General features: G+C 44.1%; 1 protein-coding gene across 4 annotated transcripts in view; it reads right to left on the bottom strand.

Annotated features, from left to right (window-relative positions):
* The window catches only part of LOC115164445 (AP-1 complex subunit beta-1), a 53722-nt gene that overhangs the window by 31713 nt on the left and 6249 nt on the right, over positions 1–15760 (bottom strand). For 3 of the 4 annotated variants that reach the window (XM_029716923.1, XM_029716921.1, XM_029716924.1), the window contains exons 10-18: positions 14091–14206; positions 12265–12430; positions 8114–8212; positions 5581–5840; positions 4833–5043; positions 4667–4684; positions 2654–2683; positions 2415–2552; positions 92–237 (exon numbers count right to left, since the gene is read on the bottom strand). In XM_029716923.1, coding sequence (XP_029572783.1) covers positions 92–237; positions 2415–2552; positions 2654–2683; positions 4667–4684; positions 4833–5043; positions 5581–5840; positions 8114–8212; positions 12265–12430; positions 14091–14206 — 1184 coding nt within the window. The remainder of the gene's footprint in view (positions 1–91; positions 238–2414; positions 2553–2653; positions 2684–4666; positions 4685–4832; positions 5044–5580; positions 5841–8113; positions 8213–12264; positions 12431–14090; positions 14207–15760) is intronic. The other variant, XM_029716922.1, reaches the window with a different exon arrangement.

The following is a 15760-nucleotide window of genomic DNA, read 5'->3' as shown; positions in this document are numbered from 1 at the left end:
GTCCCAAGTCAGAAAAAAATAAAAATCACATTCACACCAGAGATGGTTTCCTTATGACAGTCATATAGACTGTGACGGATGTTCCTCTCACCTGTTCCTGTTGAATTGGATGGCGAAGTCAGTCATGACGCTCATGGCCTTGTTGGTGAGGACCAGCTCCATCTGGATGACTCCAGCACGCCGGGCGAAGGTCCCAGAGATCTCCAGACCTTTAGCCTTCATGGCTGGGAGCCACACCTGAGGATAGAAGATACCATAAGAGAAACGTCTCCACAGCTTGTAATAAAAAATAATTATATTTATTTGGCGGACACCTTTCAGGGCATTCAAAGAAATCTCACATTAACAGTAGAATCCATACATCAGAAAATCAAGAGCATCAAAGTGCAATTTAAAATCAAAAGGACAACACGAAACAGGACAGGTAAAAAGAGGGAAGGGTTGGGTAGAGGATCAAAACATGGTTTTGGGTAAGGTTTATGTTGGGGGGGACACATAGGGATACTGGGAGAGCACCTAAGGGCAGTAGGACAGAGTCAATCATAGACCATAGGCATCCTTAGAGAGGTGTGTTTTCAGAAGGTTTTTTAATGAGATGGCTATCTGCATCACATATAATTTAACAGTGCCATTTCACTGTATGTATGGGGGGGGGGGGGGGGGGGGGGAGCATTCCAGAGCCTGGGTGCCGAGCAACTGAAGGCTCGGGCACCCATGTTGGAGATGCGGAATGGGGGGCCGGTGACAAGGAGACCACCATAGGAGGAGCGGAAGGGGGCATAGACTGGGAGAACATCAGAGAGGTAGGTGGGTACCAGGTTGTGGAGAGCGAGGAGGAGTGTCTTCAGCATGATCATCTAGGAACATATAGGCCTAGTAGTTACAGTGCATTCGGAAAGTATTCAGACCCCTTGACTTTTTCCACATTGTTACGTTACAGCTTTATTCTAAAATGCATTCAATTGTTTTTTCTGCTCAATCTACACACAATAACAAAGCAAAAACTGTTTAGGCATTTTTGTAAATGTATATATATATATATATATATATATATATATATATATATATATATATATATATATATATATATATAAAAAAAAAGGAAATATCACATTTACATAAGTATTCAGACTCTTTACTCAATACTTTGTTGAAGCACCTTAGACAACGATTACAGCCTTGAGTCTTCTTGGATATGACACTACAAGCTTGGCACACCTGTATTTGGGGAGTTTCTCCCATTCTTCTCTGCAGATCCTCTCAAGCTCTGTCAGGTTGGATGGGGAGCGTCGCTGCACAGCTATTTTCAGGTCTGTCCAGAGATGTTGGATCGGTTTCAAGTCCAGGGTCTAGCTGGGCCACTAATGGACATGCAGAGACTTGTCCCGAAGCCACTCCTGCGTTGTCTTAACTGTGTGCTTAGGGTCGCTGTCCTGTTGGAAGGTGAACCTTCACCCCAGTCTGAGGTCCTGAGCAGGTTTTCATCAAGGATCTCTCTGTACTTTTCTCTGTTCATCTTTCCCTCGATCCTGACTCGTCTCCCAGTCTCCGCTGCTGAAAAACATCCCCGCAGCATGATGCTGCCACCACCATGCTTCACCGCAGGGATGGAGCCAGGTTTCCTCCAGATGCGACACTTGGCATTCAGGCCAAAGAGTTCAATCTTGGTTTCATCAGACCAGAGAATCTTGTTTCTCATGGTCAGAGTCCTTTAGGTACCTTTTGGCAAACTTCAAGCAGGCTGTCATGTACCTTTTACTGAAGAGTGGCTTCCGTCTGGCCACTCTACCATAAAAGGCCTAATTGGTGGAGTGCTGCAGATCTGTCAGAGTGACCATTGGGTTCTTGGTCACCTTCCTTACCAAGTCCCTTCTCCCCCGATTGCTCTGTTTGCCCAGCTCTAGGTAGAATCTTGGTGGTTCCAAACTTCTTCCATTTAAGAATGAAGGAGGCCACTGTCTTCTTGGGGACCTTCAATACTGATATTTTTTGGTACCCTTTCCCAGATCTGTGCCTCGACACAATCCTGTCTCTGAGCTCTACGGACAATTATTCTGACATGCATTATCAACTGTGAGACCTTATACAGACAGCTGCGTGCCTTTCCAAATCATGTCCAATCAATTGAATTTACCACAGGTGGACTCCAATCAAGTTGTAGAAACATCAAGGATGATCAATGAAAACAGGATGCACCCGAGCTCAATTTCAAGTATCATAGCAAAAGGGTCTGAATACTTACATTTTTAATAGAATTTATAAAAACCTGTTTTCACTTTGCCATTATGCAGTACTGTGGGTAGATTGATGAGGACATTTCTTTATTTAATCCATTTTAGAATAAGGCTGTAACGTAACAAAATAGTATCAATACTATCATATTAAGAGTACTACCATAATCTATAGACACTCACTGTCTTGGGCGGAATGTATGCTCCCATCGGCATGCCAACCCCCCCTCCAAGGTCAAAGAGGTCTCCAAGGCCGCCTCCCACAGGAGCGTTTAGAGAGGCTGGCATCACAGCGGGAGCCGCGCCAAAACCAGACCCCATCTTTGGATGAGAGACCATGTTAAAGAGCTGAACATCAAAAAACTGCACCTAAATATAATTTTTTTAAATTAATGTTTAAACAACCAGGCAAGCAGGCTTACCGCAGGACTCCCACCAATATCTCCTCCAAGCTGAGGGAAGAGAGAGGGAGGAGTTCAGTTTATACATTATTAGAATGTTACACCTTATTTCCAGCAGGTTGAGGGAGATGCTAGAGGAAGACTGAGGGAGGGAGGTGGGTGTGTGATGAGGGGTTGCTAAGATAAACATGACACATGAAAAGCATGGTTTAGACTGGGGAAGGTGAGATGAGAGCATACAGAACAGTGTTCTATATCTAGGATGAGAGCTACTGGAGGGTCATATGGAGGTCGAAGAGCGCAGGACGAGCATAATGTGTTCAGGTTTTCATTCAGATACCTCAGAAACTGTAAATGCCAACTGTTTGCCAGCACAGTGGTCAGTCAGGTGGTTACACAGAATTCAGTAATGAAATACATCACACTCAAAAAAATTTAAATGATGAAGAGATCAGTGTGAATGGAAACCAGAAATGAATAGGGCCTAAACATCTAGAGGAGCGTGTTAAAATCATAACAAATACAGCTAGCTACAGTAAGTAAGGGCTTTTGGAACAACAAACACAACAACAAGACCTACAAAAGGTCTCAGAGGCCTGAAATAAACTTAAAAAGCAATTAAAGAAACATTGAGACGATAGGAAACATCTCTGATCTACAACAGACAGTGACACTGCAGCTAGAGGTGGTGAGAGGTCACAGTACAGCACAGGGTACCATAGGGGGACTCCAGTCTAGTCTGTTCAGGAGCCTCTACTGATGCCCCTCAACCAACCTCAGCAGTGGGGCTGTGCTCAGTAGAGCTGTGGTCAGGGGGGCTGTCAGTGTGACTGTAGTCAGTGTAGGTGTAGTCAGTGTGGGTGTACACTGGCGACGGGGGCTGAGGTGACGGAGACTGTGGAGGGTCCGTTCGCGGGGGAACGTGTGGCTGATGGCAGGATGAATACAGCAGGGTTGTCAAGTTAGATGTATTCATTGACATGGAACAATCAGGATGCATCAAGCACAGAGAAAGAATATTGAAGAGGTGAATACAGCACACAGTATATATACACACACACATGCACTTGTAGATACAGCAATGATAATGCCCTACTACTAGGCTTGGGCAGTATAACAGGTCATTTGGAAAAGCCACAGGATGGTTTTTCCAATAAATACATTTTAAACTATTTATTTGTAGTTTTTCCAATAAATGTGTATATTTGTAGCTACGTTTTATGTGATTACCTGCAGTCAACTTGTGCAATACCATAAGAAATTGCATTCTTCATTTCTCCTGTCACATTATTTTAAAAGATGAAACTTACCGTAGTTCCCCAGAACATTTGAGCCAGTCATGTGTTTGTAAACAGCACAACGGGAGAAAGCGAGCTGGGGAGTACATAGCATTTTATAGCTATCAGCGAGTCTCTGTTGTGCAGCGAGCATGAAGTGATGACGTTACACTTGTATGCAATTCACTACTAAATGTTTGCCATCAGATAGCTTATGAGGGCTTTCTGCCAGAAGTCAAAGTGCTCTGTATGAGTTCTGTACAGCTGCCATTTATTCCCAGTGCTTCCTACGATCGTTTTTTTCCCCACCTCTGCCGTTCTTCTCCCATCTGCTCCGTGTATACATGCTGCTCTTCCTTCAGAAAAACATTCATCACAATTTTGCAAATGTAAATGTCCACTCACCGAAAATGACGTTCTGTAGCTACTAGCTATGCGTGTATAATTTTGTGCTGAATTTGCAATTAGTTTGTTTGTTTGCGCTCAGTAGCATTTAGCTAACAACGTCTATGTGATTTCACTATTAGTTTGTGCAAATTTTGTTAGCATTCTGTAATAGAGACCCAAAGGTCTTTCCTTGCGTTTTTAGCGCTCCCTTGTGTGCTATGCCGGTATTACCGTAAATCCAGGTATGAGAGAAGGACAGTATGACAATATAAAAGTCTGGATACCGCCCAAGCCTAGCTACTACATCTAACTAATGATGATGTGATGTGTGACTATAGCTATGTCCTCTCCCTCCATGTACTTTAGTTACCGGTTCAGACTCATCCATCTGCAGGTGTGGCATAAAAAAAAACAAGAAAAAAAAACAGGAAAACACTCAGTCAAAAAGAAAGAGAAGAAAGCAAAAAAAATTAAAATGACTATGTTCACTGGCTGCCCAGGGGTAGCAGCACAGCGGTCTACAGTGAGGTACCTACCAGGCTGTCCAGACCTCCACCAAGGAGATCCATGCCCCCCATCTGCATGCCGGAGGTGGGGGGTGGGGGGCCAGTGGTGGTGGGGGGTGCCAGGTCCAGGTTGAGAAGGTCCCCCAGGAGGTCTCCCTGGGAGGGGATGATAGAGGGGGCAGCTTCAGCGGCAGAGCCCCCAGCAGCATTGCCCACGTCTGGGCTCTCCGTACCCTCTCCTCTGGGGGATGGAGAGACCAGGACAGAGGGAGTTAGAGATAACTGCAAACAGTCGCCACAATAAAGGGGGTATTTAAGAACTTCACTTGTTTAAGCTGGTTTGAATTCCTAAACGCAATGTTTTGAGCTAAAAATGTAAATAGAAGCCTAGTCTCAGCCAAGCTAAATTATCTGGAACTCTTATTTCAATAAACCAACCCTGCTTAAAATTGGTCCTAAGGTTATTTAAGGGAACACCATTGGCTCATCTTAAATGCAATGAAAATAGCAATTAACGGCATTAAGATTGAATTTAAAATCAGCCCTGTGATGTACTTCATGTCTGCTGGGAACACAGCCTCATGTGAGATCTTTTGGACTTCTGACTCATCGAACGTGGCTTAAGCCAGTATAAAGTAAGGTATGCTTTACACAAAGTAAAGACTGGGTTTACTCTAGGGGTAAATAACACTATTTAGAGGAATTACTCGGGTGCAAATAAGGTGTTTAGTCAGGGAAACTCAAGCGGGCCCTAAAAGAGTGTGTGAGAGAGACTCACGATCCAGTGCGGGCGGGGAGCCTTTTGTGCATCACACCGCGGCTGCCCTCCACGAAGGCGCTGGGAGGCTTGTGGTAGACGGACGCCAGCGTGCCGATGTGGCAGATGAGCTCCTCCAGCAGGGTGGGCTCAATCAGGTCCGTCTCCTCCGAGATCAGAGGCTTCTCAGCCAGCACCACCTCCTTGGCAGCCACAGGGTCAGTGGAGAGCAGACGCCAGTAGATGTAGCCACGGTCTCGCAGGTCCGGGTTGTCAGAGTCCTGCAGACAACAGATAGACAGGATGACTGATGTGGTGCATAATAAATAGTAACAGCTTCACAGACTCCGCTCTCTGGCTGTTCTTCTCACTTATGTCATGTCAGATACTAAGCAAATAATCTAAGAGTATGTTAGGTTCGATTCCCTGAGGGGTATAGCTAGAATAATCTACTCAGTCAATAATAAGAAAGTCCAAGGGAAGATTTGAACAGCATCAGCAAGGCTTAGAAGTAAGACACGCGGTACAAGGACATAAAAACTAGAACGTCGGGAATATATTTTTGGTCCTGGCAGCTTCCTGGCAGTGTTGAAACTCCCCTGGCACTAACCTCCAAAGTTAATGACAACTCCCACAGTCTGAGGAGTGAGATGAACTACTCATAAAACACACTAATAACACCCAACACAAAAACAAAGATTTTCATCTAATGCAACACTCAAACTCAAGGACACTCTGTCTCATCAGAAATAGTAGGGTACCGTTTATGGTGACGTCTTCACACTGGCTGTCAACTTGACCCATTTCAATGAGTATCCCACTTTTCATGTTGCTTCAGCAGTGCTGGAATATCTAGGCCCTATCGTCAGGCAGACGCCACACGTGAATGCGTCATTCCATTTGTGGGAGGGGGAGAATCACAAATAAAAGCAGCCATTTCAATAGCTTCCCAGCAAGCTAGTTATTTATGGAGTGAAGGACGTTAGTGACAGCCACAGGAAGCACAGTAAATAAAATTGTGCCCTTGTTGTCAGGTTTGTCAAGGACATCCCATAGTAATTAGACCAATAAAAGAGCTACAAGCATTTAGACTACCCCACCAAGATCACAGCCCACTTTTAAACTGGGTTGTTCCCATCTTTTACATTTAACCTCACTAGGGTAGGGGGCAGCATTTGGAATTTTGGATGAAAAGCGTGCCCAAAGTAAACTGCCTGCTACTCAGGCCCAGAAGCTAGGATATGCATATAATTGGTAGATTTGGATAGAAAACACTCTAAAGTTTCCAAACTGTTAAAATAATGTCTGTGAGTATAACAAAACTGATATGGCAGGCGAAAACCTGAGGAAAATCCATCCAGGAAGTGCTATTATTTTGAAATGGCTGTTTTTCCATTGAAAGCCTATCCGCCATACAAAGACTTAAGACCCAGTTCACGATCCCTATGGCTTCCACTACATGTGGCCAGTCTTTAGGCATTGTTTCAGGCTTTAACTCTGAAAAATTAGGGAGAAACACCACTTTCAATGAGAGGACAGTGGAAATTTCCAGACATGAGTCCTGCGCGTGATCGGGAGCGTGCCTCTGTTTTTCCTTTTCTATTGACGAAGCCATTGTCCGGTTGAAATATGATCGATTATTTATGACAAAAACAACCTGAGGATAGATTATAAACATCGTTTGACATGTTTCTACAAACTTTATGGTACTTTTTTGATCTTTGGTCTGCCTGCTGTGACCACGCTTTGTTCCAATGGATTATTGAACAAAACGCACCAACAAAACGGAGGTTTTTGAATATAAATAGGGACTTTACCAAACAAAAATTATATAACATGGAGTCTTGGGAGTGAAACCATATGAAGATCAAAGGTAAGTGATACATTTTATCGCTATTTCTGACTTTTGTTACTCCTCTACTTGGCTGGTTACTGTTTGTAATGATTTGTCTGCTGGGCGCCGTTCTCAGATAATGGCATGGTTTGCTTTCGCCGTAAAGTCTTTTTGAAATCTGACACAGCGGTTGGATTAACAAGAAGTTAATCTTTAAACCGATGTATAACACTTGTATGTTTAATACATTTTTATAATGAGTATTTCTGTTTTTAAATTTGGCGCTCTGCAATTACACTGGATGTTGGCCAGGTGGGATGGTAGCGTCCCACACCCCCTAGAGAGGTTAAACTGGGTTGTTCCCATCAGCATTTGAGCAGAACACAATCAATCATTATGTCCTTATGTTTGACCTTCCCTTTTTCCTGGTGTGTTGCTTGACTGATTGGCATATTTAGGATAACACTTGAAGGTGTTCCAGACTTTCTGGAGAAAAGGCATGCCTAGTTGTTGAAAGACAGGACTATACATCTCCCATCTCTCCAATTTACTTTTGGGAATTCAAAGTCAAGACAATCTGGTTTCTGTTCTTCTATTGGGCAATTAGAGTAACAACTGACACAGCCTGAAGGCCCTGGCATAAGAAGTGTTTGTGTGAGACTGTGGCTGATTAGATCCCTGCTGTTGACCGTGTGTGTGTACACACCACGGGACACTCACCTGTGTGGCCAGGCTCAGCACCTGCTGCACCAGCTCCTGGGTCTCAGTGGGTTTCTTCAGGAACAGCTTCACTATGGCTGTCAGCAGCTGAAGTTGCACCTGGAAAGCCAGAGCAGACGAGACCAGCTATAACTCACTGATACATACTACTCACACCAACTCAGCTTATAGCTACAGTTGAAGTCAGACGTTTACATACACCTTAGCCAAATCCATTTAAAAACGCAGTTTCACAATTCCTGACATTTAATACTAGTAAAAATTCCCTGTCTTAGGTCAGTTAGGATCACCACTTCATTTTAAGAATGTGAAATGTCAGAATTATAGTAGAGAGAAAGATTTATTTCAGCATTTATTTCTTTCATCACATTCCCAGGTCGGTCAGAAGTTTACAAACACTCAATTAGTATTTGGTAGCATTGCCTTTAAATAGTTTAACTTGGGTCAAACGTTTCGGGTAGCCTTCCACAAACTTCCCACAATAAGTTGGGTGAATTTTGGCCCATTCCTCCTGACAGAGCAGGTGTAACTGAGTCAGGTTTGTAGGCCTCCTTGCTCGCACACGCTTTTACAGTTCTGCCAACACATTTTCTATAGGACTGAGGTCAGGGCTTTGTGGTGGCCATTCCAATACCTTTAACTTTTTAGTCCTTAAGCGATTCTGCCACAATTTTGGAAGTATGCTTGGGGGTCATTGTCCATTTGGAAGACCAATTTGCGACCAAGCTTTAACTTCCTGACTGATGTCTTGAGATGTTGCTTCAATATATCCACAGAATTTTCCTTCCTCATGACACCATTCATTTTGTGAAGTGCACCAGTCCCTCCTGCAGCAAAGCACCCCCATAACATGATGCTGCCACACCCGTGCTTCACGGTTGGGATGGTGTTCTTCGGCTTGCAAGCCTCTCCCTTTTCCTCCAAAGCATAACGATGGTCATTATGGCCAAACACTTCTATTTTATCAGACCAGAGGACATTTCTCCAAAATGTACAATATTTGTCCCATGTACAGTTGCAAACCGTAGTCTGGCTTTTTTTAATGGTGGTTTTGGAACAGTGGCTTCTTCCTTGGTGAGCGGCCATTCAGGTTATGTCGATATAGGACTCGTTTTACTGTGGATATAGATACTTTTGTACCCGTTTCCTCCAGCATCTACACAAGGTCCTTTGCTGTTGTTCTGGGATTGATTTGCATTTCTCGCACCAAAGTACATTGATCTCTAGTAGACAGAGCTTCCTGAGCGGTGTGACGGCTGCGTGGTCCCATGGTGTTTATACCTGCGTACTATTGTTTGTACAGATGAACGTGGTACGTTCAGGCGTTTGGAAATTGCTCCCAAGGATGAACCAGAGGTGTACATTTTATTTTCTGAGGTCTTGGCTGATTTCTTTTGATTTAACCATGATGTCAAGCAAAGAGGCACTGAGTTTGAAGGTAGGCCTTAAAATACATCCACACCTCCAATTGACTCAAATGATGTCAATTAGCCTATCAGAAGCTTCTAAAGCCATGACATCATTTTCTGGAATTTTCCAAGCTGTTTAAAGGCACAGTCAACTTAGTGTATGTAAACTTCTGACCCACTGGAATTGTGATACAGTGAATTAAGTTAAATAATCTGTCTGTAAACAATTATTGGAAAAATTATTGTGTCATGCACAAAGTAGATGTCCTAACCGACTTGCCAAAACTGTAGTTTGTTAACAAGAAATTTGTGGAGTGGTTGAAAAACAAGTTTTAATGACTCCAGCCTAAGTGTATGTAAACTTCAACTGTACATACATAAACTCATAAAAAAAAAGAAACGGCCCTTTTTCAGGACCCTGTCTTTGAAAAATATTTAGATTTTTACGAATTAACTTCACAGATCTTCATTGTAAAGGGTTTAAACACTGTTTCCCATGCTTGTTCAATGAACCATAAACAATTAATGAACATGCACCTGTGGAACAGTCATTAACAGCTTACAGACAGTAGGCAATTAAGGTCACAGTTATGAAAACTAGGACACTAAAGAGGCCTTTCTACTGACTCTGAAAAACCCCAAATGAAAGATGCCCAGGGTCACTGCTCATCTGCATGAACAAGCCTTAGGCATGCGGACTGCAGATATGGCCAGGGCAATAAATTGCAATGTCCGTACTGTGAGACGCCTAAGACAGCGCTACAGGAAGACAGTACGGACAGCTGATCGTCCTCGCAGTGGCAGACCACGTGTAACAACACCTGCACAGGATCGGTACATCCGAAAATCACACCTGCGGGACAGGCACAGGATGGCAACAACAACTGCCCGAGTTACTACTGGAATGCACAGTCCCTCCATCAATGCTCAGACTGTCCGCAATAGGCTGGACTGAGGGCCTGTAGGCCTGTTGTAAGGCAGGTCCTCACCAGACATCACCGGCAACAACGTCGCATATGGGCACAAACCCACTGTCCCTGGACCAGACAGGAATAGCAAAAAGTGCTCTTCACTGACGAGTCACGGTTTTGTCTCACCAGGGGTGATGGTTGGATTCGCGTTTATCGTCGAAGGAATGAGCGTTACACTGAGGCCTGTACTCTGGAGCGGGATCGATTTGGAGGTGGAGGGTCCGTCATGGTCTGGGGCGGTGTGTCACAGCATCATCGGACTGAGCTTGTTGTAATTGCAGGCAATTTCAACGCTGTGCGTTACAGAGAAGACATCCTCCTCCCTCATGTGGTACCCTTCCTGCATGATCATCCTGACATGACCCTCCAGCATGACAATGCCACCAGCCATACTGCTCGTTCTGTGCATGATTTCCTGCAAGACAGGAATGTCAGTGTTCTGCCATGGCCAGCGAAGAGCCTGGATCTCAATCCCATTGAGCACGTCTGGGACCTGTTGGATCGGAGGGTGAGGGCTAGGGCCATTCCCCCCAGAAATGTTTGGGAACTTGCAGGTGCCTTGGTGGAAGAGTGAGGTAACGTCTCACAGCAAGAACTGGCAAATCTGGTGCAGTCCATGAGGAGGAGATGCACTGCAGTACTTAATGCAGTTGGTGGCCACACCAGATACTGACTGTTACTTTTGATTTTGACCCCCCCTTTGTTAAGGGACACATTATTCAATTTCTGTTAGTCACGTCTGTGGAACTTGTTCAGTTTATGTCTCAGTTGTTGAATCTTATTTTTATTCAAATATTTACGCATGTTAAGTTTGCTGAAAATAAACGTAGTTGACAGTGAGAGGACGTTTCCTTTTTTTGCTGAGCATACATACATACATACATACAGTACAAAAAAGCAGTATGTGCTAAACAACATTTGCACAACACTTCCAACTAAACACGTACTCTACAAAGAGTTTGGCATGTAGTGTTTTATACTGAAAAAATTAAAACTCAATAGCTTTAACAAAAATCTCTCTCCAATGCATCAATACTATGTCTAAATCTTTACTACTGAAATGAAGCAGAATTTATTAATCTATGGCTTAGCCTGTGGTTTCCAAACAAGCAGAGCTAATCCCGAAACAAAACATCCGCAGAATACTCTAGACTACTCTGTATACATGGATCCACAGAGGATATAATACCAACCGCTTCAAGGAGGAAACACTACAGACTTCAATTTCTACTGAAGTGTTCCCATTAAAGTGTCATGTTTTTCCGTTATTATCATCGAGAGACTGGTTAGAAGATGACGTTTATAGGAAACAAAGACTAGGTACTTAAAATGTCTCTCCACGAGTCTACAGTTTTTCCTAACTTCATCAAAAACAGCTTGAATTCTTAAAGTAAATCAATGCTCTTTCACAAGCAGTGCCTTTAAGCGTGCCATAACCAACCAGTCAGCATCTTCATAGAGCTGCTGTTGTTGCCTCTTGAGAGCTAAAACAGCAGTTATCCTGTGAGTCTACAGCAGCCAGTCAAGTATAGGCCTACTCTCTCTTGCTATAGGCTACTAAATGCAGTCCCCCCCACCCCCAATATCTCCCAGTATGCACAGAATGGTTCCATTGAAGCCTGTTTAGAGTGAGCAGTAAACGGCATATTGTCAGCGTCCCAAATGACACCCTATTTCCTATGTAGTGCACTACTTGGACCAGGGCTAATAGTGCACTATATAGGGAATAAGGTGCCATTTGGGACGGGACCCATGTGTGAGTGAGTCAGACCTGGGTGCTCTCATCGTGGAAGCCCTCCAGGAAGCTCTCCAGCAGTTCGTCAGCGTTGTCGATCCTCTCAGCGTACTCTCCTACGATCCAGATCATGGCTGCCCGCGCCTCTGGCTCATCCAGGGAGTCCAGGTTCTCACACAGCGTGGCGATCACACTCTCATACCTGGGAACAGGCCATGGTTAGGAACTAATGACTCAATACAAAGTCATTGTCCACACACAGAAAAACATTTTCAAATGGGAAATTGGTTTACAGTCATTTTGTATATTTTTCTCATTTTAATATATCTATCAACTGTTATCGACTCTGCAGCATTCCTTGAGAATGGTATTAGCATAAATGCCAACAGAGCATCTGAACAGGATGTGCTGGAGCAGTAATGCGAGCCAAGGGCAAGGCAATAGAATCTGTTCATGCTGTTGCATAGACAAAGAAACATTTCACAGCCTCTGAACCTTCACTTCACTAAATTATAGGACTTTTTGGGGGTTTTACTCTGTGCCCCTGTATTTACATGACTGCACATAATAAAATATTTTGTGGGCTTTCTTGCGAGCACAATTACTAAACTTCATGCTGGGTGAACTGTTACTTTCTGCATCACTTTTTGCTGAAAAAAACTAAGAAAGATGGAACAACATGTCTTTACAATAAATTCCAATGATTCACCACCCAACACCTAAAAAGACCAAGAAAAGAGTTAAACAGTACGCAATCATCCATTTCCTGGCATAAATAAAATGTAGGAATATACAGCAACAGCTAACAGACTTAATTACAGAGTAATGCAGGTTCAATGAGTGACTCGTGGTTGTGAGGTCATGTTCAGTAAACAGCAGTCCAGTAAGTTAAGTAGGTGCAGGGCGACATGGACTACGTTTCAAGTGGGTAGGAGGTTTCTGTCTGTCTATGTGGCATATGGATCCAGCCTACTGAGCCTTGATAGAGTAGAGGTCAGGCTCTCGTTGCCTCTGACTGGGTCTGCCTGGGCGTTGTCAGGGGCAGGGATTCAGCGCTACGCACTGCGGACTGACACCTTGCATATCTATGAGTGAGAGAGGTTAGAGGAGTCTTCACTCGGCACAAAAGCTCATTTTCATGCCTTTCACGTCGAAAGCCGAGCAGAAAACCCGCTGTCAGAGTAATGAGCTTCTCCCTACCTCTCAGGCCAAGATGTAATCTGGGCGGCAGTGAGCCAGTACAGACAGGGCTCCAGTGTGTGTGGGTGCGGATATGTGCGAGTATAAATGCATTTGCTAGCACTAGTACGCTATGCTTGTCTTAAGTGACAACAGGAGAGACCATAGACCATTTTAAGAAGCATGGCAATCTCTGCTGAGGTGTAACACAACCTCTGTATGACTCATTGAATATCAATCTCCCTCAAAATTGTCCATGGCTGGTTTAGTCCATCGCTATACTTCTGGTTGCCTTAAACACTAATGAGATTGCCTGTCAGATCTCAACAGCCTATCTATCTTGATGATTGGAATGGTTTCCCAGTAAACATCTTGCACACAGAAAAATAACACTACCCTACTTACATCTGTAAGTGCTTCCTGGTTAGGCTCCTTCACTGATTAACTCAGTTGTGATTTACGCAGTGCCTCTTCCATCAAAGTAATTCATTTCGCCTTATAATTGTGAAACGATTTGAGGATCCATTCGTAGGAAAACCAAACACTAACTGGGTTATAAGGATTGCGAGCCCTATGGGCCCGGGTCAAAAGTAGCATACTATATAGTGAATTGGGTGCCATTTGGGATGCAACACTGTAATAACCAGGCCTGGACCTGACAGAACCATCAACAGGTGACCTACTTGTTGGGGTACTTGCGGAAGATGTCCTTGATGACCACGATGGCCTCCTGCACCACATAGTTGACCTTGGTCTGGATGAGGTCCAGCAGGGTGCTCACACAGCGCTCCGCTGATTGCTGACAGACAGACAGATGCTGTCAGCCAAACACAGAGCAGGCCAGAGAGACCCTACCAAATCAGCATTATTCAGGCTTTCAATATTTATGGTGACAGTCACCTGGCTTGGTCATCACAAGCATGAAAAAGCCCCAACATTTCACAGACATATATACTGCACATGCTGGACAGTAGACTCACGACACACATTCATTAGGCTAGCAGTAAAACAGTACTGTTAACGTGAGGGTTTGCTGTATAGGACTTTAAAACACTATGTATATGACCTGTGTACAGTCGTGGCCAAAAGATTTGAGAATGACACAAATATTAATTTCCACAAAGATGGCTGCTTCAGTGTCTTTAGACATTTTTGGCAGATGTTACTATGGAATACTTAAGTATAATTACAAGCATTTCATAAGTGTCAAAGGCTTTGATTGACAATTACATGAAGTTGATGCAAAGAGTCAATATTTGCAGTGTTGACCCTTCTTTTTCAATACCTCTGCAATCCGCCCTGGCATGCTGTCAATTAACTTCTGGGCCACATCCTGACTGATGGCAGCCCATTCTTGCATAATCAATGCTTGGAGTTTGTCAGAATTTGTGGGTTTTTGTTTGTCCACCCGCCTCTTGAGGATTGACCACAAATTCTCAATGGGATTAAGGTCTGGGGAGTTTCCTGGCCATGGACCCAAAATATCAATGTTTTGTTCCGAGCCACTTAGTTATCACTTTTGCCTTATGGCAAGGTGCTCCATCATGCTGGAAAAGGCATTGTTTGTCACCAAACTGTTCCTGGATGGTTGGGAGAAGTTGCTCTCGGAGGATGTGTTGGTACCATTCTTTATTCATGGCTGTGTTCTTAGGCAAAATTGTGAGTGAGCCCACTCCCTTGGCTGAGAAGCAACCCCACACATGAATGGTCTCAGGATGCTTTACTGTTGGCATGACACAGGACTGATGGTAGCGCTCACCTTGTCTTCTCCAGACAAGCTTTTTTCCAGATGCCCCAAACAATCAGAAAGGGGATTCATCAGAGAAAATGACTTTACCCCAGTCCTCAGCAGTCCAATCCCTGTACCTTTTGCAGAATATCAGTCTGTCCCTGATGTTTTTCCTGGAGAGAAGTGGCTTCTCAGCTGCCCTTGTTGACACCAGGCCATCCTCCAAAAGTCTTCGCCTCACTGTGCGTGCAGATGCACTCACACCTGCCTGCTGCCATTCCTGAGCAAGCGCTGTACTGGTGGTGCCCCGATCCCGCAGCTGAATCAACTTTAGGAGACGGTCCTGGCGCTTGCTGGACTTTCTTGGGCGCCCTGAAGCCTTCTTCATAACAATTGAACCGCTCTCCTTGAAGTTCTTGATGACCTAATAAATGGTTGATTTAGGTGCAATCTTACTGGCAGCAATATCCTTGCCTGTGAAGCCCTTTTTGTGCAAAGCAATAATGACGGCATGTGTTTCCTTGCAGGTAACCATGTTTGACAGAGGAAGAACAATGATTTCAAGCACCACGCTTCTTTTGAAGCTTATTCGAACTCAATCAGCATGACAGAGTGATCTCCAGC

The sequence above is a fragment of the Salmo trutta genome, chromosome 27 (assembly GCF_901001165.1).
Source record: "Salmo trutta chromosome 27, fSalTru1.1, whole genome shotgun sequence".
NCBI lineage: Eukaryota > Metazoa > Chordata > Actinopteri > Salmoniformes > Salmonidae > Salmo > Salmo trutta.
The sequence above is the reverse complement of the archived record's forward strand: the minus strand, read 5'-3'. Positions and strand labels throughout refer to the sequence as shown.